Below are 22373 nucleotides of genomic sequence, written 5' to 3'. Positions count from 1 at the left end.
TTGAGCAAAAGGGTCAGGTTCAGATTTCAGAAAAACATGACCCAAAATACATTTTGAAGAATTGGATACATTCCCATTGACTTCAGTAGGAACTGGATCAGTCACTTAATGAAAATACTGTGTAACTGGACTCATTCAGTTTTATTAGATTTCATTATGTTTCCTCTGAGACCTTTTGGTGCATATGTTAGTTAATCTGCTAGGAGACCAGGAGTTAGCTTGCCTACCTCACGTGGATCATTTTAATATCAATGTTGAAGTATTTTCAAGCTTGCAAGCATTATGCTGTAAGTATGGTTAGTGAGCCTTCTGGTTTTGTGGCAAAGTAATAATGCTTCATCACGTTTCAAACACCTCACCCTTTGCTACTTAAAGATTGGCATTTTCATGTTGATGCAAAACAATCTTAAGAAGTCAACTTCTATTGTCACGGTAAAGCCTGTGAGCAAGGCAGGATACATAAGTAACACAGTCAAATAACTTAATACCTGAAACAGCCACGTTTACTACACAATATTGAAGAACAAAAATCAGATACAACTCTGGCTTCTGAAACTTCCTCAGCCACACTGGCAAAGGCCTGAACTGGCAGCATCATTTTGAGAAATAAGAGTGCGGGCTAGCCCAGTCTCTGATCTTTTCATTAACATTTTCAAAAAGATGACATAATTTACAACTGCGCAACGGCTTTCAGCTTTGAGACCACCAGCCATTTTACAAAAACCACAAAGAATTATGTTTCAGGTCAGATTTGAATAAGCAAAGTAGAAGTAAGAAAATCTCCATATACTGTCTACCCAAATTCACTACGTTCTGTGCCAAGTTTTCAATTTATTCATTCCCAGTTTAATCCTCCCTAAAAAAAAAAAAAAAAAAAAAAAAAAAAATCCCTCAATCAGAGAGGAACATCAGTCTCACTAATGTTAAACTTTTTTTCTTATTGGAACTCATTTTGTTTTGGCTTTGTTTTCAATGACAAATGGAAACAGATACAAAGTCCTACACTTTCGTCTCCTATTCCTTCTCCCAAATTAGTATCTGTTATTGAGTAGGCTTCCAAAATTTGGAGAGTGGTTCTTCACTTTATTTATATATTTGATCACTTCCATTTCTACTTGATTGCAAAATCTGTTAATAGATTTAAGTGTGAAACAATAGGTAATACCTATTTAATTTAATCCTATACTACAATAATATTATAATAATAAATTCTAGTACATAATATTCTATTGTATAATAATACTATAAGCTGGTATCACTTTACAAATCCTGAAGAATTTCTACATCATTTTTGAGGCTCAACTATGTAATAGAAAACTGACAAAAGTCTGCGTAGGGAAGACAATTTAATGAAAACACATTTAAACAAACATTTTGCCCTTTATGGAACAGTGACTGTTAAAGGTGTGTGTTGATTGCCCACTAAACCTTGAGTCTCTCGTTATGTCTTAACTTATTTGAAGATAGGTGCCTTTTTTTTATTTTTTAATTAAGTTGTCTTTGAAGGTACAACAGTATCTGTGATAGAGGACATTATTAATTAATACCAATATCTCATTCTTACGGCTGAAGAAAACCAACCCTCACTATTAATGTGAGTCTGATGCGTGTATCTGAAGCGGTTTGGAGTTGAATATGGAAAATGTTACCAAAATATGTCACTGTACCCTAAATTCTTATTTGTTTTGTGACGATGCCTTTGGGCACCAGGCACAGATCAGGGATCTTGCCATATATATTGTGAAAGATGTCTGTCTTGAAGATGTCACTATATATAATATACTGCACCACTAACATTCCTTCTTTTATATTTGCTACTCTAATTATAATAACAGTTCTCACCTAGGAGGATTAGAAAATTAGAAAATTAGCACTCAGCTCAGTTTCGCAGAAAGCCTGACTTAGCAGATTTTAACTTCAGAAGAGAAGGATAAGCTTAAACCCCCTGTCTTTACTGTGGCTGACCTCCTAAATGAAAATCCTGTCACCAGAGAGATAAGTCTGTAGTCCTCTTTGATGAATTTTGTTTGACTGAGTGAAATGATAGCCAACTTTTGAAAAGCAGAAAAGCAGGTACTTACACCTGCCATTTTCCATTTCATACTTCTCATGTTTAAATTGCCTTTGGGGTATTTACATGTGCAAATGATTATTTAGATGCCTTTTGTATTTGCATATGCAAAGTCTGCTTGTTCTTTTGATGCGAAACAAACTTTGAAAAAATGATTCGGTGAATTATAGGAGGCTTCTGATCTATATTTAGTGTAAGGCCTGGTCTATACATGCTTTGAAGGTTCTATTGGTGCGAGCCTCTGTGGCTGCCTCACCTGGAAAACCTATCAGGCTTCAGTGTATCAGCAGCCACTGGAAATCATTTCATCTGGAACTACACGGATACAATTTTTTTGTATCACCTATTTAAGTTAATACTTCTTTCAGTTCCCCCCACCCCGTATGTCAGTCAATAGACATGGAGAATATAAGTGTGGTGGTGTTGCTGAAGCGGTTGGGAACTTTATTAGGTTCTACATGAAAACCAAGCTCCTTGTTCAGTGAGAAATATCACTTGACACAAAGCAATAAAGGTTATTCTGCCCCAAAATGGAGATTTAGGGATTCTGATGAATGCCTCCATTCTATTTTATTTTCCACCATTCATATTTACTATAAAATAAGGAATGTTTGCATTTGATTTGTTTCAGGAATATAGACTTGAACCAATGAAGCTTATAAATAATTTATAAAGAATCATTCCATCCCATTCTTTTTTTATACAGCATAGTGTAAGAGATCGTTTCAATAAACTGAGTGGATACCTGTTAATGTGTTTGCTACAGCCCAAGATATAATATTAAAATAAAATTCTTTATAATTCAGAAAGCGTGTTAATTATAAACCCCAACTCTAGCACAGCTAGAAATATTGTGACAAGCAATTAGTGTGCACTCTAGACAACTTTTTTTCAAGCTGAGCTTTTTTTATAATGATTTTTCCACCTAAGTGAGATTCATTTAGTGTGATTTACTACATATAAATCCCTGAAAATGAGGAGGAGATGTTGAGGCAGCGAGCTGTCTATTTTCCATGTCATTATCATGGTGTCTGCAGAGAGGGGAAGTGCAGGCTCCTTTATTGGGGTTTTAGAATGACAACACAGAGACTCAGTGGAGGTCCCTAAACAAATCCATATGTAATGACTGGAGTGATAGAAGTTGCATCATTTGGAACTTTTAAAACTAGTAGACATAATCCAAAACAGTTTTGTATAATCCTGCATCAAGAGGGGGGCTAGGCACAATGTGACTTAATGAGGGATGACAGGGAAATATGAGGAGTGCATTTTTCCTGTTTTTCAGGTGGTGAAAGTTTTTTGGTTTTTGTTTAGTTGTTTTTTTCTTAATACAGTCAGATCATAGGATAATTCGGTTTGGAAGAGACTAATACACTATTGCCTGCCAAAATACACATTAATATACTGTAAGTAGATTACTTCAGTGTGCATAAATAATTAATATCTAGAATTGGCTACATAATTTGCACTTTTTCAGATTTGCAGGGTTGAGGTTTCATTTGAATTCCTTAGATGTGCGCTTAGGCACATAAGTGAGTTCTTAAAAGTCTAAAATAAGCTTTGTTTTATCAGGCTGAAACTTTACTCTAAGAAGACGACACACAAATTCAATGACAAAAGGAGAATGAAAGCCAAGAAAAAGCATAGTTGGAGGGAAGCTTTCTAGCTTTCCAGCTGGAAGCTGGTTTTCTTCTCTGTCCTCTTGGGAATTGCTCCCACGATCCCTTGTGCCTATAAGGGTGAACTCTATGTACGTAGCAACAGTAATGCCTCTTACAAAATGTATGCTAAAGTGGCTGTAAACTTTTTAAAATAGGAATGTATCTAAATCTAGCCAGACTGGTGTTTAAATGTGATGGTACACCAGGATTTTGCTATAAGTTTTACAATGAACTCTGGAGATGAAGTTGCATAATCTCTGCTAACAAGGTATTTTTAATGTCTGTAATTACATGGCTTGCAGCAATTAATCAGGAGTCTATTACACATGCCTGATGGTGTTTTCAGATCACTGAATTCTCAGGGAAGTAGAAAAACTCCATGTAGCAGGTTACCTACAAATTTCTGAAAATTCACTTCCCCATTTGAATGTGTTTAGAAGACTTGGTGTAAATGCCTACTACCGCCTACTACTGCATTTACTGCATGGCCATGTACTGGAAAGGAGTAAACTGTCAATATGATAACATCAGTGATGATGGAAATATGACGTTGCTAAACATCACTATTAAGTACTGCTAATCCATGATCCACAGGGCAGTACTGCAGCTCTTTTTCTTTCATCCAAGGCCCTTGCACTTGCTCCTGTCAGGTGTCCTCAAAACATCCATGGAACAAGTAGGAATCCTACCTCCAATCTGCGACGGGCTTACCCCATCAGAGGCCAGCCACTCTCAGCACGTGTTGCACATCTGCGTAGTTTCCCTCAATTTCTTTTTTTATCAAACCCATTTTCAGACCAATTGTCAGGGCCCATTCAGCTCTCCTCGGTATCCTCCTCTTGGCCAGCCCCAAGTCATGACCTGTATGAATGGAGTATTAGCATTACCTGTTAACGTGAACTTTTGTATGTTTTGGTGACTGTCAGGTTGAACTAATGTTGTCGGAGCTTCTGTGAAGGCATACAGCTAGACAGGCTTCTCTGCACATTGCCAGTCTTTCACCATGTTTCTCAGGGCCCCACCAGGCTAGCCCTGGCTCTACATTAAATGGTAGATGTGAGAATTTTCAGTGGCCACCTTCAAGAGGACCTAGGTAACTGCTAAGCATTGGAATTGCTGGGGATTTTGAGAACTGATTTTGCTGGCTTTAGAGCTTTACCATTAAAACTTTTTGCCAGGAAAAGGAATAAAATTTTGACATTTGATGACAGAAGCCTTGTTCTCTGAAGCAATAGTGTCTCAAGTCCCCAGATAATATTTTTTTTTTCCGTATAGATATGCGCACCAAATTCCAGGAAGACTTCACCTTCTGTCAGCCACCCATGCAGCCACAGGCTGCAAGTTCTCTCTTAACATCAGTTCTTCAGGTCACAACTAGGAAGATGCTGAGGGAAACCAGTGTCTTGTATGGAAGAGATGTCCTACTCCATGAAAATGTCCCCATGAGCTATGGTCTATGGAATAATTTGTCATTACTTGACAATACCATATGCTAGATACAGGCCCAGAGATTTGCTGGGTCTCATTCTTGGTACGAGTTTCGTACCCTGCTCCACCGTTGTTTTTTTTTTGCTAAGAATATTTAGTAAATAATGCTGAGATTTGAGAAAGACTTTTTTTTTTTTTTTTACATAGACGGAAGGGTAGATCATCAACATAAATGGTACAGAGAAGCTGGAGCAAAATGATTCCTAAATAGCATCAGCTGGGGTTGCAGCAAAATCATAAAGTAGAGGTGCCGTGTCTGAGCGTACCGTGTGTGTGTGCGTACTCACCTCGGGCATCGAAGCCTTCCAACTTGCTATGGGTAGTGGTCTGACAAAGTGATGTGGATAAGTCTTAACAACACTGGGATTTCATTTGTGTTGGCTTGCAATGTCTCTGGGGTCAGTGTGAAAATACATTGCTCTAGAAGCCCATTTCATGATGTAGTTCTGCACATGTCTCAAAGAAGGTCCCCTAAACGCTAAGATATGAGAACAAGGGTTATATCTACTGATGACAATGAGTCGAAGCAGCTTATATTCAGTAAAAATTAATTGAAATGTATTCAGTTCTTCTCTTTCCCCATCTCATTAACATTTCACTTTCAGAGTGCAAAACTTTCTTCGCACAGCCACTGGTGTGATGCACTGCGTTATTTTGCCAAACACCTTTGGATTTTATAGTCAATATTCTCTCAGTATGTAGCCTACATTGTTTCTGAAGTTGGCCTAAAATCACACCAACTAACTCCAGGCTATGATTTGCTTTAGGTTGCTGTGTTTGGCTTCCAGAGCCCAGCCCAAGTTCCTTTCGAGTCCGTAGGATTCTTTCCATTGGCTTTTGCAGTACTTGGATCAGATCCATAGTGTGTAATTCCTCCTCCTGCTTCCCCTCCTTCCCTGAAATATTCTTTAAGAAAGTTATAATATAATCTGAACAATAACAGTATTGGGCCAGATTTTCAGTTCCTATAAAACCGAATAAATTTTTTTCAAGCCAGTAAAACTATGCTCATTTACATGAGCTTAATATCTTTACATACAGCCTAATATCTCTTTAATAAGCCATAAAGCTCTCTAAACTTATTTATGTGAAAACCGGAGCCATTTAGACTGTTTCACTTTGATGCCAAAGTCCTATGCAATGACAACTTCGTTTACCTAACTTTTATTGACTATTTTTCATGTTATCTCTTCATACACCCTTAACGCATACCAAAACAATCTATAGTTTCTCCCTCTGCGATGCTATTGTTTGGTTATCTGGTTTCTCATATGTTTGCTTCACCATAGATTCAACTTAAACACAGATTCTAGAGAGAACAGCTTTAGTGACAGCCCTGCTTCAGACGCAACTGAAATAACAAAGATTTATGGCAATCGTAAACATATGTTGGATTTTATTTTACAGAAAGGGTTTTCTCAGTTTCAGTTGGCTGAATGGTGGTGTGAAAATAGACACGTGTCATGAATTTATTTACACTGATAACTGACTAATAACATCATTATTGTAGAATCCAACTTTTTCTTTCTCAGACATCTCATGCAATGAAAAGCTGAATTGGGTGGATCATAAAATCTCAACAGTTTTATCTCCAGCTGAAGTACGTTGAGGAGGAAACTGCTTTTTCAGTTAGAAAGTAGAGCAAGTTATTTTATTCTTTTTTTTTTTCTTGGTGAGAAATCCTTTATAATTCTGTGAACCTGGAGCAATTCTGAAGCTAGCAGAATTATTCTGGATTTGTGCTGGGGTTACTGACTTCAAAATATGGCCATAGGAGTAAAATGGTCCTTTTGTGGCACAGCACAGCATGAACCATGACTATATTTAGGATGTAGGAAAACCTAGTCTCTATAGAAAGCAAGCATTCAATGAATTTCAGAATAGTATAATAATACAAAGAGAAAAGAGGGGAAAGACAGAAGATGTACATTTAACCTGAGAATCAGGAAATAACGTACCAGCAGTAGTTTTTATTTGTCTGCACAGTAGTCCCTAAGGGAAATTGAACCAAACATACTTTTTGCTAACTTTCCATTCCTAAGTCTTAATCAAAAGTCCAGATACAAAGTGCTCTTGGAACATGAACCCCCCTGTGACAGTACGTGGAAGCTGAAATTCAGCAACAGTTAACTCCCTCCCACGGCACCATCACGTGTTGTAGTGGACCAAAGTTGGGCTTCACATGTTTTAACACGAAAAGTTTTGGGGGCATTTCTCAAATGCTTTTTTAGGCATTCAAAGAGGAGAAAGTTGCTAAATAAAATTCTGTAGACTGTTGTCTCAAGGCTGTGTCACCATTTGAATTGCAATTTTCAAACTTGATGTAAAAACCATTTGCTTCATTCATGATATATTGTCCAGACTAAAGATATGATTCAAATCTCGTACTGCTGAAGGCTAATCGTAGCATTGTCAGTTCAAAATGAAGTCTTGAAACTAAAATACAAAGCTTGAGATGAAAAAGCGTGATTGGTGAAGATGTGACTCTGCTTCTACTTGCATATCCATGTAAATCTAGAGAAAAACCTCACTCATGTATAGCTATTACAGAGGCTAACGCTCCTACAACCCAGAGCAACAGCACAGACAGTCTCAGTAGCTGAGGTGTTAATTAAACTGAGTACTTGAGTGTGCTCTCATTGGGATGGATCAGAAGTAACTTTATTTTTCAGTATCTGTAAAGCTGAATTGACTTCCCACTGTGTTTCGCAGAAAAACCAAAATGCAGAAACAAGAATTGCCTTGCATTCAAAAGTTTTAAATGAAAACTTTCAAACAAGATTTCATTTGCAGCTGCTTATTCAGATGATGAGTTTGATTCCTTATAAACTTACTCTGATTTTCAAACTTTAGAAAGTTGTACAGCTTTCCATGCTCTCTTCACTCCAAGTGAATCTGTCTCCTCATGTAACAGAAATGAAACAACATATTTTCAGTCTGAGGTGGGGTGTTTGTTGGGGGGGGGGGGGGGTTTAAGAGTTACATTTTTGCCTTTTATTACCTGTGATATTGTTTGAGAATTTTTCTTGTTTTGTTGCCTATGCTATGTGTACTGATCTGAATTGTGCTCTTATGAAAGGCTTATGTGCCACTTAAGTCTCAACGGCAAATACTGTGAGCCCTCGAGGGAGTTTTGGACGTGTAGAAGAGCCCATATACTCATCACAGCCATAAATCCAAATGTCGTTACCCAGACTACATTAAACAGCTTCTAGCATGGCTTTTACAGGGCCAATTTTTAATTTCTGGCACTACAGCTAAATGATGTTTAGCAGTTCATGAGATGTACTAATCAAAGTATTTTTCAGTGCATGATTTATGATGTGGCTTCTATAGAATATGCTGCTTTATGATCCCTCGCTGGCATTTATTTGACTGTTCTGCATGGAGAACTAGAGGAGAGAAATTAGTGAAAGTGCCAACTGAAGTCACGGGTGCAGACGTGGGAGAAGTTGCATTGGTGCTTGGTGAAAAATCTTATTTGAGTGTAGGCAGAAAATGAGCGTGGATCTGGAGGATACACATCAGAGAGAGGTACCTAATTTGGCAGTTAGATATCCCTCTCAACCTGAAATTCCTTTGTAGGTCAAGCCCCAGTGTTCCTGGAATAAAGGCAGCAAGCGTAAGCAGTACTGAGCTCTCCTGCTAGTAAGAGCCTGGGGACTTTTCTTGTATTTTCTTTCCCAACTCAGCATAAATTCAGGTATCTCCAAACAGTTCCAGATATACATTATTTCTGATGTCCCTCATTAGACTAATTTAATTGCAACATTGGACTATTGTAGTTAAAATGTATATCAGCAATACTACATTGTTAAACTAAAGGGTACTTCATTTTCTTAAATAACTTCTTTGATATTTTGAGAGATAGAGGAGATGGTTTTGGTTGTTTGCCCTTCACTACTCCTTTTATATAGATCCCTAGCCTATCAAGAAAAGCCAGTTTCCAGACATATAAAATGGTGTCTTTACTAACATATTTTCAAAAAATTAATCTGAAAAATATTTGCATTCCCTAACGTGTTTATACTAAAAACATGAAGAACAGGATCACTCGGTGCTACAGGACTAGAAAAACATGTAGCATTGTTTACATAAAATATTAGTTTTAAATATGATCTCATTTTTCTTACCTTTTTAATTTACTTATTACATTCAAATAAAAAACATTCTATTTCTTTTCCTTTCCTTCTATTATAAAGCAGACTACTAACATACATCTGTGACTTTCAATTAAAGTCAGCACAGCTTTTTCCAGTAGAAAAAACGTGATTTCCCAGTGAATGATGGTTCCCTCTCAAGAGGTTTTGGGGTTTTTTTCCCGTCTATGTAATTTCAGATGCTGCACAACAAACATGTGATGGTTCGTGTTGGAGGAGGATGGGAGACTTTTGCAGGTTACTTACTGAAGCATGACCCATGCCGAATGTTGCAGATCTCCCGAGTGGATGGGAAAACTTCTCCAATCCAGAGCAAGTCTCCAACCCTCAGGGACATGAATCCAGACAATTATCTGGTTGTTTCTGCCCATTACAAAACCAAGAAGGAGATTAAGTGAAATAAGCTTCTCATGTGATTGGGATTCTATGTACGTAGGTCCAAATTATTTTCTCAAGTGTAGTAAATTTAGTTTATGCTTTAAAAGGACTTTGGAAAATTTAAGACAGACTGGAAATGGCAACCCATTTTGAAAATCTTTGAACTGTAGAACTATTTATTTCTAGTACTGTATCTTTTATAGCAAATTACCCTTGATAGGCTAATTACTACAATCAGATAAGAAATAGACATATATTTTTAGCCAAATTATTACTCTTTAATATGTGAATGTATACTTAGAGTTACATAAAGGAGTGGATCCTGTTAATGGAAGAAAATACACAATACAATATATTTGTATGCAAATCTTATTACATTGAATCCTTGACTGTTAGGCTAGCTGAAAAATATATATGCAGGTGGAAAATGAATATTTGTGGAAATTATTTGGTAATGCCTTTTGAAATGAAATAAAAATTGACTATTTTTATGGGTTGCAAGATTTTCTTAACCAGTAGAATATAAAGACTTACTGCATGCCAGACGACTTCTCAAACTGATTACTTTAAAAAAAAAAAAAAAAGCCCGAGGAAAAAACCCCACACCTTCTACTCTTTAAAGCTAAAGACAATGCTCAGTGCTAGATCTGTACGTAGGTCCTTCCTGTTTTTTACAAAGTTGCCCAATATAGAAGCATGGGGAAGTTGAGAGGTTGCCCCTTCCTCTGTCAGACAATACAGATGTACTGGGAGGGTGAGGTACTGCAACCCACGAAGGGAAGCAGGAAAAGATGCACAGCCCTTGGACTCGACGAGCTTCAGAAGATGCTAGTCCCTCCTGAGTCACAAAACACTACGCTCTTCTTGAATCTGAGCTTTTCCTTCCCCTTATTTTTAATTTTGTTGGTCATGCCAAATGTGAAATATTCATTACCCTGTCAGTGGAGTGATTCACATTCTTGTAAATCATTCACACACCTCTAAAATAGCTAAAGGCATATGGGGGCTTAGTTCATTATTTTGGCTACTTTTCTATGTTTATATTTGGTAATTTATGTGCCTTGTAACGTCCTAGAAAAATCATTTTATAGGATTATTTCACTGACTGTATAAATTTGAGCAGAACTCAGTTGTTTCATTACAAATGAAATAAAATTTTTTAAAATACTGATACATTTTGAAAGTCTTATTTATTATTTGTAATCTGTGTTCCCAAACTTCGCTGCTACTGACTGGATGCCTACAATATACAATACCGCCTGCTAACCTAATAATGAGGTACACAGTGAACGAGACAAGGATTCACTTACTACAGATAGCACAGAAATATCCAGATTTTATTGAAAATTAATTTTCCTTTGCAGGGAAAAAAAAATTGAAAGCATTCTTGAAATACTTTTTTAAGTACCAGCTGGTATTTTTCTGTCTTTATTGAAGTTTAATTTTAAAACATATCCTTCCTTATGATCTGTCCCTGTGGTCTTTAAAATTAACAGCAAAGTATCTACTGGCTAGGCAGGATCAAGACCTTCTTCTTTCATGTTCCATGCCTTACTAAAATCAGCATGTTTTATCTCACTTCCATGGAACCATTCTACCTCACCGTCTAAAAATATCTGCTAAATACAGTTTCACAATTGCTTGGTGCACCATACTAAGTAGCAGTCCATAATTCCAGACATGGTTTTAGAAAGAAAAATTGCAGCCTTTTATTCTTATTTTGAGACATTTTCTAGGACGATTAAATGCATACTCAAGCAGTAAATCCTTTGAAAAGCCATTGGAAGACCCAATTCTCATAGAAGCAATGTTCGTAGCCCTTATGGGAGCCGAGAACAGACCTTGAGCAACATTATTTTAAAAAAATGCAGCACAGCTGAAAAAAATCATGATCTTAATATGTGCACCAAGAGATCTGTTTTCAAATGAAAAAAGAAGAAAAAAAAAATTACTTGTGAAAGTGTCAGATGTTTATTTTGAAGTAATGGTTACTCTTTAAAACATAAATAGTTGTATTTCCATCATCCAAGATTAAGTGTGCATTACTATTATGTTTTTTCTTTAAAATATTTGACAGTGTTTACATGTTAATAAATCACGAGCAGACGATTATAAAAAAAGTATTCTTGGGTTTATTTTAACATTAAACTTCAACAACCAACCCTGGTAAATCCAAAGCAAAATTTTAAATTAAACATGAACTGCTTTATGTGCTTGGACTGTAGGTATCAAAATAGTATTTTTTGATTCAGGATACTCAAAACATATTAAAAAAAAAAAATCACATTAAAACATTTCCTGACTTAAAACTTCAACTTGGCCTATTCCAAAATGGGAAACCTATAAGGGACTTGTTAAAGTCTTGCCTCTACCACCTAATCTGTGTAAAAAGCTTGCAGGTGGGACTTGGTGCATTTAATGCACCTGGTGTGGGTGTGGATAGCAGAGGAGGAAATTAAAGCAGGAGCATCAATAAAGTGGAGAAAAAAAAAAAAGGGTGCAGTAAGCTAGTTAGCTCTGGAGGAAGAGGTTGGGCATATGTTCTTCAGAAGGTAAGTGTTGCTGCTCTGATAAATGGTATTTTCTTCATATACTGGCTCCTATAGCAATGCAGGAGTCGGGGAATTTGTTAGGAGCCTCAATTTACAAAGCTAAAGCTGAGCAGCAAAATCTTGCTCAAAGAGGTATGGCCTTTGTTGCAGTGATGGGGGCAGAACAGGCTTCATGTCAAAAGTATTTGGGGAGAAAAAACCCTGTTGTTTGACCAGCTAGCTATAGTGGATGATACTTGAAGTTTCTATACTAAAATCCATGGTATTAAGGTATCTAGTGTAGATTTCTAGAGGGCTGAACCAAGAAGTTGTAGAGTACCAAGAGGGAAGACCTGCAGCTCTTCTCTTGTCCCCCCAAGCGAGGGAGGGTCTGCTGAGATGGAGTGGTTTCTTGTTAAAAGGGCAGGTGATGAGATGTGGAAATGTCGAACTAGCCATGGAAGATGATCGCAAGGAAGCGTGCCGTGTAGTGATTTTAGCTTACTCTGTCACTGTACAACTCAGCTGAATGTGAGTGTTGAGGAGGCTCAAAGTCCTTGTTGGGTCATAGAACAAACCTCGTGGGAGCTCCTGCTGGCTGTGAAGAAGTGACTGTGCTAAAGATGTTAGATTCCTTAAAAAAACTATTATTATTACCAATGTCAAATAAGCATCACCACGTTGGAAGCAATTCAGAATTAGTTTAGAAATGTGACATCTGTTATTGCTCGTTATGGGAGGTACCTTCTGTCACCTTGTGGTTCATATATTACCTGGAGGTTTTCTTCCAAGCAGGATTATTTACATAAATGATTGAGGATAGGGGTTTTTTTCCTCATCTTTATTAGCGATGAGCACTCCTTCCCTTCCATTACCACCTTTTTTTCCAACAGCAATATGGAGATGATATGTAAAATCCTATGGAAGCTAGTTCAAGGGCTGTTGGTGGGGATGAGCGAAACAGGGAGGTATCAATATATGTGTCGGGGAATGTATAGCAAGTTTCTTATAACTTAAGACCCAACACTGAATTCATTATATGTGTTCGTTTTAGGTCAGGGAGATGAGCTGTTTGCCGCACCACAGCGTTACAGAAGCATCTGCTAGAGATGCTTACAAGGGTTTGGTTCTTTTTGGGCTCATGTGTTGTACTGCCTTGCCTGCTGACACGCAGTACCTGACAGGGCAGGAGGCAGAGTGCTTTTTCTTTGCTCTGTGTCTCCTAGTTTCTTAGCCTGTGGTATGTTAGGAATCTACAGTAAGGTGAAACAGGCACGTGGGATCGTGCGAACCTTTATGGGGCTGGAGAGGTTTTTCCATCCCAGTCCAACCGCTGGCACCGCTTGTGGCTGATGAGCTGTGTCCCAGTGATTCCGTCTGTCACCGTGCCAAATCCACGTGCTGAAGTCATCTGTTTTCCTAAGGGCCCACAGCGGCGCTACCCAGCCTTGCGGAGACGCGGCTTCTGTGCCCTCCCAAACCTCAAGGAGCTCTGTCCCGAACACTCGCTCCCTGGCACAATCTGTGTAGTTTAACAATACGCAGGAGCAGATGGTTTCATTTTCTGTTACCGCAACAGCGATTATGCCATCGCAGTCACCGAGAGTCAGCCCCTTCATTTCAGCTTACGAGCGCTGGTCTTTGACTGCCAGGAGTTTTTTCAAGTGATCTGCAAGAAAATGCTTTCAGAAGGTGGAGGGGAAAAAGATATATACTGCTGTAAAGCAAACAAAATATCAACTGCCTGGATAAGCCACATGAAAGGATGCATTTTAACAGCCTCCAAGGTGAAATAAATGTCTAGGATTGGGGGAAATAAGGACAAAATTCCTATAGTGTTTCATATTTACTTATTGCAGCTTAGCTTATCACTAAGTGATAAGAGAGGGGAGGTGTCTGTTTCTAAAAGGGCAGAGCAGCTTTACCTAGCTCTCAACGTTACCGCTCAATGGTACGCTTCAGGTAGCGATTAGTTGTACACTACTGAACTGCAGTATTTTCTGCTTTCATTCTCAACTGCATTTAATGTTACCGAAAAACTTAAACCAACAAGAGGTGTTTTTATTTACCCAAGTAACTGCCCAAATTCAGTTCAGAATGGCCATCTGAACAGTGAGAGGGATATGGTATAAAAACCTCTTTGAAAATAGCTTTACCAGTCAGCGATTTGTAATACAGAACTACACACTCCCAAATCCTCTGCAATGTTTCTTAGCTGTAAGAATGAATCTGACATGCAAAACAAGGACTCCTAAGAAGCACAAGATGTATCTGTTTTTTACGTAAAGGATGGAGAGAGGAGCAGTGTTTTCTTCTACAGTAACTCTGCATTAAGTACAGTGTCCCCTTGATCTGAGGTGGTTCAGACCTTTACTCCCACCTCCCAGAGAAGCTGCCAGGCAGACAGCCGCGAGCACGCCAACTGTTTTTGCAGACCTAAGAGCTGGATGACGAGCAGCGTGGGTGTTCAGAGAGGGTGGTAATCTCTTCCTCAAAGGCAAAGCACCTTTACTGGTGACAGCACCTGGAGCAGAACCCAACAGGCCTGCCTTGGGCTGCCTAGCAAGGATGGGCAGCACAGCAGTGTGACTGATTCTACACTGGAAACTCCTCCAATTTTGACAGCATTGAAGGATCAGCAGGTGACCCAGGAACTGTGACTTGTTTCACTGGGTTATTTCAATGGTTTCAAATGAAAGTTTTCATGATATTAATCCAAGCACAGACTCGTGTCTGCTCGGTGTGCTAGCTCTTTCATACAGTTGGGGCTTGGATGAAGAGAGACTGATGGTTATTTCCTCCCCTTATGGTTTTGGGGGAGCAGTGTGATGGAGAATGAACAGAAGAATACATTAAGTTTGAAATATCCCAAGTGACCAACTAAGCATTAAGTGCTGCTTAAGTGCCTTTGTAGGGCACCTGCTGTGACAGGTGTTAGATTGAAGTTCACATTTCAAATTAATGTTTAGTATATTTTATTATAACTCAATGCGCTTTCATTAGACTTAAAAAAAATTCACTATGACCAGTTAATATACCAAAGAGAGCAACTGCCAGCAATCAAAGGAAACTGAAGGTATTCATCTGTCAAGGACACAGCTTTTTAGCCTAAACACCATTATATTAATATTGAAAAGTCTCCCTTTTCAACTCAATTCTGAAGGCTAAGCCAGGAAACACTGTGTCAGGACTGCGCTCCTAAGACAGCATGAGACGCTATGGGGGGAGGTAAAAGAAGAAATATTTAGTTCAAGGAAAAAAAAAAAAGCCTCTATAGCCTAAACTAGGTCAGAAACGGGGCCAGTAAGATTCTGAAGCCATGCATAGTGCTCTCAGGGGGGGAAAATAAGAGCTAGATTCTTAGTGTTGATCATGCTGCAACGAACTTCCCTCCTCTATCAAAGCAGTGGCTCAAGGCCACCAGTTTGAGAATCTAGTTGTAACACCATGGTTTAGATAGCTCTAAATAATCAAAGGCAGCTCCACATTTGGGAAAGGGATTAGAGACATTGCTGAATACAGAATAAAAGCGACAGAGCTTTGGGCATTTAGCAAATGTTACTGCGCTGTAACAAACCCACCTAGACAGTACAGAAACTTTAGGAAATGAACCACCCAAGAGGTGACATAGTCTTTCACTTTTTGTTTTTTAAAATCCTGAGAAGTGCAGCATTGCCCTCTTGTGGTAATAAAGGAGAACAACTAATAACAGTATCTTTAATTTAATGTTTACCTTCCGGTATTCATTATAAATACTTACAGACTCAAAAGAAATCCACATCAGAAAATGAGAACAATTATTAGACTCATAATAAAACAGCTTTCTTGCTATAAGTATACAGGGTTTATAAAGGTCTCTATTTTTTTACCTAGTGTGACAAAATGCTTCGATTTCTAAGGACCCGCTGTGAATCTGCTTTCTTTTTTGAAAAAGGCACTAAATCCCAAAGCAGTTCAAAAGTCATTAGGAAACCGAAGAGAAATGCTGTCACACACATATTCAAATATATATATATTTATGAACAACTTTCTACATGAGGACTTAGAGAAAAGTTTAATTGTAGAGCTTGAATTAAGCGTCAAAACCAAGACATGGGCACCTGAGCTGTGCCTAAGCCAGTCATACGCAGACATACATACACCAACTGACCAGACAGCATACGCATACTGACTGACTACGTGTAAGGAGGTCACTTCCATGTGAGAAAACCCATCTCACTCCCTTGACAGGGAAGCGATAAAACATGCACATAAAACAAACAAAAAAATTGGCCAAAACTTAGTGTTCAGAGTTAGTTCTTAAGTTTCTTAGTGTACGTTTCCACATCTCTTCTCTCACGATGGCAAAGTACTGCTGAGTCTTCATATGCAAACAGCAAAAGCCACATGATGAGTAAGTGCCACTCAACTGCAGAAACTGGCAAGTTATTGGCAGTAAACATCAATCATCGTCTCTTCAGAATTCATACTTCTTTATCCAACCTGCCACTAAAGACAAAAACAACAAAACACACTGCAGGTTTGTATGAAGATAGGGGAAAGAAAGGAAAAAACCCAAACAAACAAACAAAAAAAACCAAACACCACAAGGCTGTCTGAAGACAGTAAATTCCCCATTCTAATACCTTTTATGTCCAACAAATTCAGCCCACCAGTGGCAGCTTATACAGACTCCTGCCCCCGGAGTCATATACGGCAATGCAGGTAAGAGATGAAGGCTTATGAAGCTTGTGTTTTGACAGCCAGATGCGTCTATTGCCTTGGAAAGATTCTAATTCTTAATCAAATCTCTGCCTGGCCTTCTGAGACAAGGTTTGCATTAGGAAAGTAGTAGCAGTAAAGTTCATCAGTATCTGTGCCAACACCATGTATTTGTTTTGTAAAGAGAGAGAGAGATAACCTGAAACCCAAAGCCATTACCCTACTTAGTTTAAGCATTTCCTATAAGCTCTGAGGGAAGAGAGATAATCGCAACCAGTACTGAAAACGGACACTGGGTTCAGATCAACTCAGTGAAGAGGTCCCCAGTGCTGAGAGTACTGTCAAACTGATGCATCATAGGTGCAGAAACTGGGGAAGAAGAGCAGGCGGGAAACAAGCTCTCTGCCATCCTTGCTGTCTTTGTGTCCCAGAAATGACATCTCATAGAGAACACTGCGTGATAATGACAGCATGCTTCCATTTCTATTCCTTTTCCCTTCCTCTTGGTTCTTCCGCAAGTTATTGAATCTTGTAGGCAACGAAACAGGATTTTCTCAGTGCATATACGGACAGTGGCATCATGTTGTTTCTTTTTTAAACTTACCCTCAGTCCTCCTCCTCCTCCGGAACCTGAAGCTGCAATTCTTTTCTCTATTTCTTCCTGTTTCTTTTTCTTTTGCTCTACAGAGTAAGCGTTCTTAATACCTCGAGAGGAAGCCTGGGAGAAAACACATTTGGGTAAGACCAGTAGCTATTTTTCTGGATAGAAACTGAACTGCAACTCTTGTCAACACCATTTTGTGAACTCTGGTTTGCGTGAAAAGACTGAAGCGTTAAGTAATGCTATTATTACATAAACACAGACCTTTCAGGATACTTCTTTGTGCTGTCAGCTCTTGGTCCCATAGGTATGTGAGGGTGTTTTTGCTTTGTATCGTTATTACATCCAGGTGAACGCACCTAATGCAATTACATGTACCTCCTTTGCATCCTAAGATGCAGAACCAGAACCTCCCTTCCCAAAAGTCCCACAATTTTTCAATCTATGGTTCTTTTCCAGCATCAGGGCCTATTCTTGCCCTGACAAACAGAATTAGCTGGGAAGAGATGACTTGGGCAGACAAAACTTCCAAGAACTTCACCTGTTTCGTTATCAGTTCACTTCTATGTCTTTTTATCAGAAGGCTACCTAGAGATAGGACACAGATGATGGAAATCATAATGACAGCTTCTGTTCTAACACTCGGTAAGCGGACAGAGAAAGTCACAAGCTCTGTATAGCTACTACAGAAATTGATGGGAACTTTACATGCAGAGGAGAAAAAAGGTTGTGTTAGTAGTGCTAGCCCAGGCTGTAGGAAATGCAACTTCTAAATTGTGATCTGTGAGAAATAACCTGTGTGATAGCCTACCCTTCAAACTTCATAGGATGTGTGGATAGCAGGAGTACACAGATGAGAAACTTGTTGTCAACTGTCTGCTGCACAGCCTGGTGATGATGGTCTAATGAGGAACTAGACTAGATGGCAGGAGTATCAGAACTACAGACAAACAGTTAACACTGTAAACCCAGAAAGAAAATGTTTTAAAAACTGATTCTTAGCTAAGTTTAGGGTTATGATACTACATCATAAGCTACACAAAAGACGTTAAAATCTACCAAGGGAAAACAGCAATGCTCTCACCTGAAATTCAAGGCCCTGATGACAAGCACAATTCACAATGGGCTACTAAGGCAAATCTTACCAACAAATACTAACGTACTGAGCCCCTGTGACGTCCAGCTTTTAGGCACCTGGCCTTCCAAGTGAGTTAGGTACCCAGACTGTCTCTACAGCACCCCTAAAGGAAGAACACCTCACATGACTTCAGGCTGAATATCGAGCAGTTAAGAAGCATGTACAGGAAACCGCTAAGCAGAGAAGGACATCTGATCTATTCCCTTGTCCCTCATGAGGGGGGAAACTGAATTAGGCTGCTTGCAGGACACCTCCGTTACCTGACATTCAGGGGCTGAAATGCTTTCAAAGGTAGTCCTGAAAAATCCTGGTAGATGTTTTATCTCTTTGTCTTTTAAGAAAACAAAAAGTAACAGAGTGACAGTTCCATTTAGCAGCTTAAGGGCTACCATAGAACTTCAAAGCCATCCATAACTCAAGTCGCTTCTTTTCTCCTTCCTCCCAGAAAAGCTTTTTAGCAATTTAAGAGCTAGATGGGGATGTTCCCCTTTCACGTGCTTCTCAAAAGTGTACTTCCTACAGTTATGACGAAAATAACCTTTGCAATTTAAGATTATGCGTAGATTGCTTTTAGTATGTAGTCTGACACAAAATCAAGAGTTTTTAAAGAAGGACTCTGAAGCATCACTCAGCTGTTGCTCCAGTTATTCACCAAACTCCCTTAAAACCAGGTCAATGTGGTCCCCATCAATAATGGTTGACTTTTAATTCAGTATGTAATGTCACTAACACACTCATACAAACAATACATTCCTTTCTCTTCATAGTTCAGCTGTGGTCTCTAAGATACACTTGGTAGATTTAGTATGGTGTATGTTATAAGCTTTTTTGAGAGGTATGGAAAGGAAGAAATAGGCCAGCTAGTTTTACATCGTGCTAGAACACTTGTATCCTACCTCTTCAAACTTTAAGGGTATTGCAGAAGTTAAAGCTTAGCAACTTTAAAAAGATAGAGTAAATTAATACTTCTTTGCTGGAATTTGAGCTGAGGTTTCAAACGTGCTCAATTGTTGCCACGTTGATAAACTGAACTTGCAAGTCCCCATGACCTGTGTATTTGTAAGACAAGTACAAGTGCAGTACCACTTGAAATTGCTGCCACAATTGTTTGACAACTCTGGTTTGAAATACTTCTCAATCTCTTGTTTTCAAGCCTTATAATGAGGAGAAAAAAAAATAATGTCGAACTTGCTCTTCCAATTCTTAGGCTGTTTTTTAACTACTGCAAAACTTCTCCCATCCAAACAAGACCAGTTATCTTGCAGTGGTCCTTGAGCGCCTACCGAGCTCTATACAGTAGAGTATATTTACTCTACTGTAAATATATAGAAAAAATGACATAAAAGTAAAACATTAATGATACTAAGAAAATATTTAATGACAATTCCCACAATCTGTCATGATATCCAGTGTTCCCCCAGGGGCCCTAGCCGTTTTCCCCATTAACCAGTTACCTAAATATATGTTGAATAAATTGTATTTTATCAGACGTTACCTCCATCTGCCTCTTTTCAGCAGCTTCTGCTAGCTGTCTTCTTTTTATTTCCTAAATAAAATGTGAAAGACAGTGAAATTTTATTCCAATACAGTCTGCACATTCTTTTGAAAGTCTTGATTTTTAAAAACGACTCAAGTCTGTAACGCAAACTGCCACGAAATGCCAACCTTAAGTCAATTAGCATCATCCTCCCCTCCACCGCCAGCCTGCAAGAACGAAGTGTTTTCAGTCACTAATCTGCTAGCAGAGCAGCTGCTGACATATCTACAGTCCAATCCCACCAGAAATCTGTATTCAGCTTGTCTGCATCACGCCTTCGCTCCAGAAAAATTCAGACCGGAGCGGGAAATGTCCTTCTGGGCTCCGAAAAGGGGAACGCTCGCTCTTCCAGGCCCGAGGGGCTCCTGTCCCGCTCCCCTCAGCCCCCTGAGGTGAGGGGTACCCGAGCACGGAGGTGGGCTCCTGCCCGCCCAGCAGTAATGTCACCCTAGGAAGGTGAGAGCGAGCATCGCTGTGCACTAGGGATACGAGCACGGTTTTCCCCGTTTCTGGTTAAAATGAGGGTCGTCTTGGCCTCCAGTGTGGCGTGAAACCCCCGGTTCCCCACACAAGCGCCCAGGAGCCAGACGTGGGCCAAGCACCGAGGGAGGGAGGCTGCGGGCTACCTCGGCAGCTCCCCTGCCCAGGCCAGGCGGCCGAGCCCCGGAGGAGAAGCACGGCCGCTGCCGGGGGCACATCGCTCCCCCCCCCCGGGGCACTGCGGCGGCCATGAGGCCTTTCCCCGAGGGCCCTGCCGCGGAGCCCCGGCGGCAGCGCGGGGAGGCCCGGCCTCCATTTTGAGGAAGGCGGCCCCTTCCCGCCACCGCTCCCCCGGCCCGGCGGGCAGGGCCGCTGCTTCCCCGGGCTCGTCGTCCCCCCCCCCCCCGCCCTCGGTTCCCGGTGCCTCTGGGCGTCACCGCCCGCTTACAAACAACCGGGCGGAAAGCCAAAGAAGGGGGGGGGAGAGAAGGAAGGAAGGGAGGGGAAGCCCCCCCCCCCCGGCTCCGCACTCACCGGGTCGGGCGTTTCCACCACGTCCTTGACGGCACCCCCCATGCAGGGCAGGCACAGCCCCATGGCGGGCCCCACCACCGGCAGGGCCGGCGATCCGTGAGGGGGTGGCGGCGGTTGGGGCGGAGGAGGCGGCGGCGGCGACAGCGGCTCCGCCCGCGGCCCTCGCCGAGCGCCGCGTTCCGGCAGGGCCCGCCCCGTCATGGGGCCGGCGGCGGGGCGGGCATGGCCGCCTCAGGGCCGCGGTGGTGGTGGTGGATGTGGTGGTGCTGGGAATTCAGCCCCAAAAGCACGGGGCTGTGTTTTTATTAGTGCTGTCACACAGAACCGCCCCGGGGAGTCGGCTGCCCCGGTGCTGCAGGCCAGAGAGCTCGCTATCAGCCCTCACCCGGCTCTTGGGATACAGCCAGGCTGGCTCCTCGCTCACAGGGAGCCCAAATTACCCCCCAAATCTGAATCTGTGCCTCGTTTTCAAGCTGTCGCTGCCTATCGCTGTATCTGAACGCACAGAGATCCCGTTGAATTAATTTCAAATGACACACCCTGAGCGTTTCTGTAAGCTCCGTGCCCCGGTCCCGCCGCGGGGCTCTCTCAGGCCGGGTGTCACCCTCCCGTTTCGAAGCTCTACCACCCTTCTGGTGGGGTCCCGAAGGTTCTTCGGAAAAGCTTAGTGCCGGCTTGCCGACGGGCAAAGTCCCAAGCGTCGGCCTTCGCTTGCAGCCATCCTTCCCCGGGGCGACGGCACGATCACGCCGGTGAAGGCACCTTGGGGGGAACGGTGGGATTGGGGAGGGGGACACACACACACAGTGTGGACCCGCGCAGCCCACTCCTTGTACGTGTCTCATCCAGCAGCCCTCGGCCTTTTTGGCTCGGATGCGCAGCCGAGGAAAGCGGTTCCTCGCATTTCTTTGCTGATCATTTATGTTCATCCTGAGGTGAATGGGGTTTTTCTTTTTTTTCCCTATTTTAATGTTTTTAAAGGCTCGTGTCACTTAGAAAGCTCCTGGTTTTAGACGGATTAATGCTTTATTTCGCATTCAGTCATTCGTCCTCTTTGAAGTGGTTTGCTGTGGCTTACTGGCAGGAACTGCCG

The 22373-nt window shown here is 40.8% G+C and overlaps 2 protein-coding genes across 6 annotated transcripts in view; one reads left to right on the top strand and one right to left on the bottom strand.

Annotated features, from left to right (window-relative positions):
* GAS2 (growth arrest specific 2) overlaps nt 1-22373 on the top strand; it is a 167558-nt gene that overhangs the window by 86270 nt on the left and 58915 nt on the right. For 4 of the 5 annotated variants that reach the window (XM_075047110.1, XM_075047113.1, XM_075047112.1 and 1 more), the window contains exon 8: nt 9560-10920. The exons of the other annotated variant lie outside the window; for it this stretch is intronic. In XM_075047110.1, the coding sequence (XP_074903211.1) occupies nt 9560-9778 (219 nt within the window). In that variant the 3' untranslated portion in view covers nt 9779-10920. Of the gene's footprint in view, nt 1-9559; nt 10921-22373 lie in introns of those variants that run through there. 5 annotated transcript variants of the gene reach the window in all.
* Nucleotides 15248-21538, bottom strand: SVIP (small VCP interacting protein). Its single transcript, XM_075048220.1, has 4 exons — nt 21281-21538; nt 20225-20275; nt 17595-17708; nt 15248-16777 (listed from the first exon to the last, which is right to left on the bottom strand). Exons 1-4 carry the CDS (start codon nt 21479-21481, stop codon nt 16763-16765), a joined length of 381 nt encoding a protein of 126 aa, XP_074904321.1. The 5' UTR covers nt 21482-21538; the 3' UTR covers nt 15248-16762.

The sequence above is a fragment of the Buteo buteo genome, chromosome 16 (assembly GCF_964188355.1).
Source record: "Buteo buteo chromosome 16, bButBut1.hap1.1, whole genome shotgun sequence".
Taxonomy (NCBI): domain Eukaryota; kingdom Metazoa; phylum Chordata; class Aves; order Accipitriformes; family Accipitridae; genus Buteo; species Buteo buteo.
The sequence above is the reverse complement of the archived record's forward strand: the minus strand, read 5'-3'. Positions and strand labels throughout refer to the sequence as shown.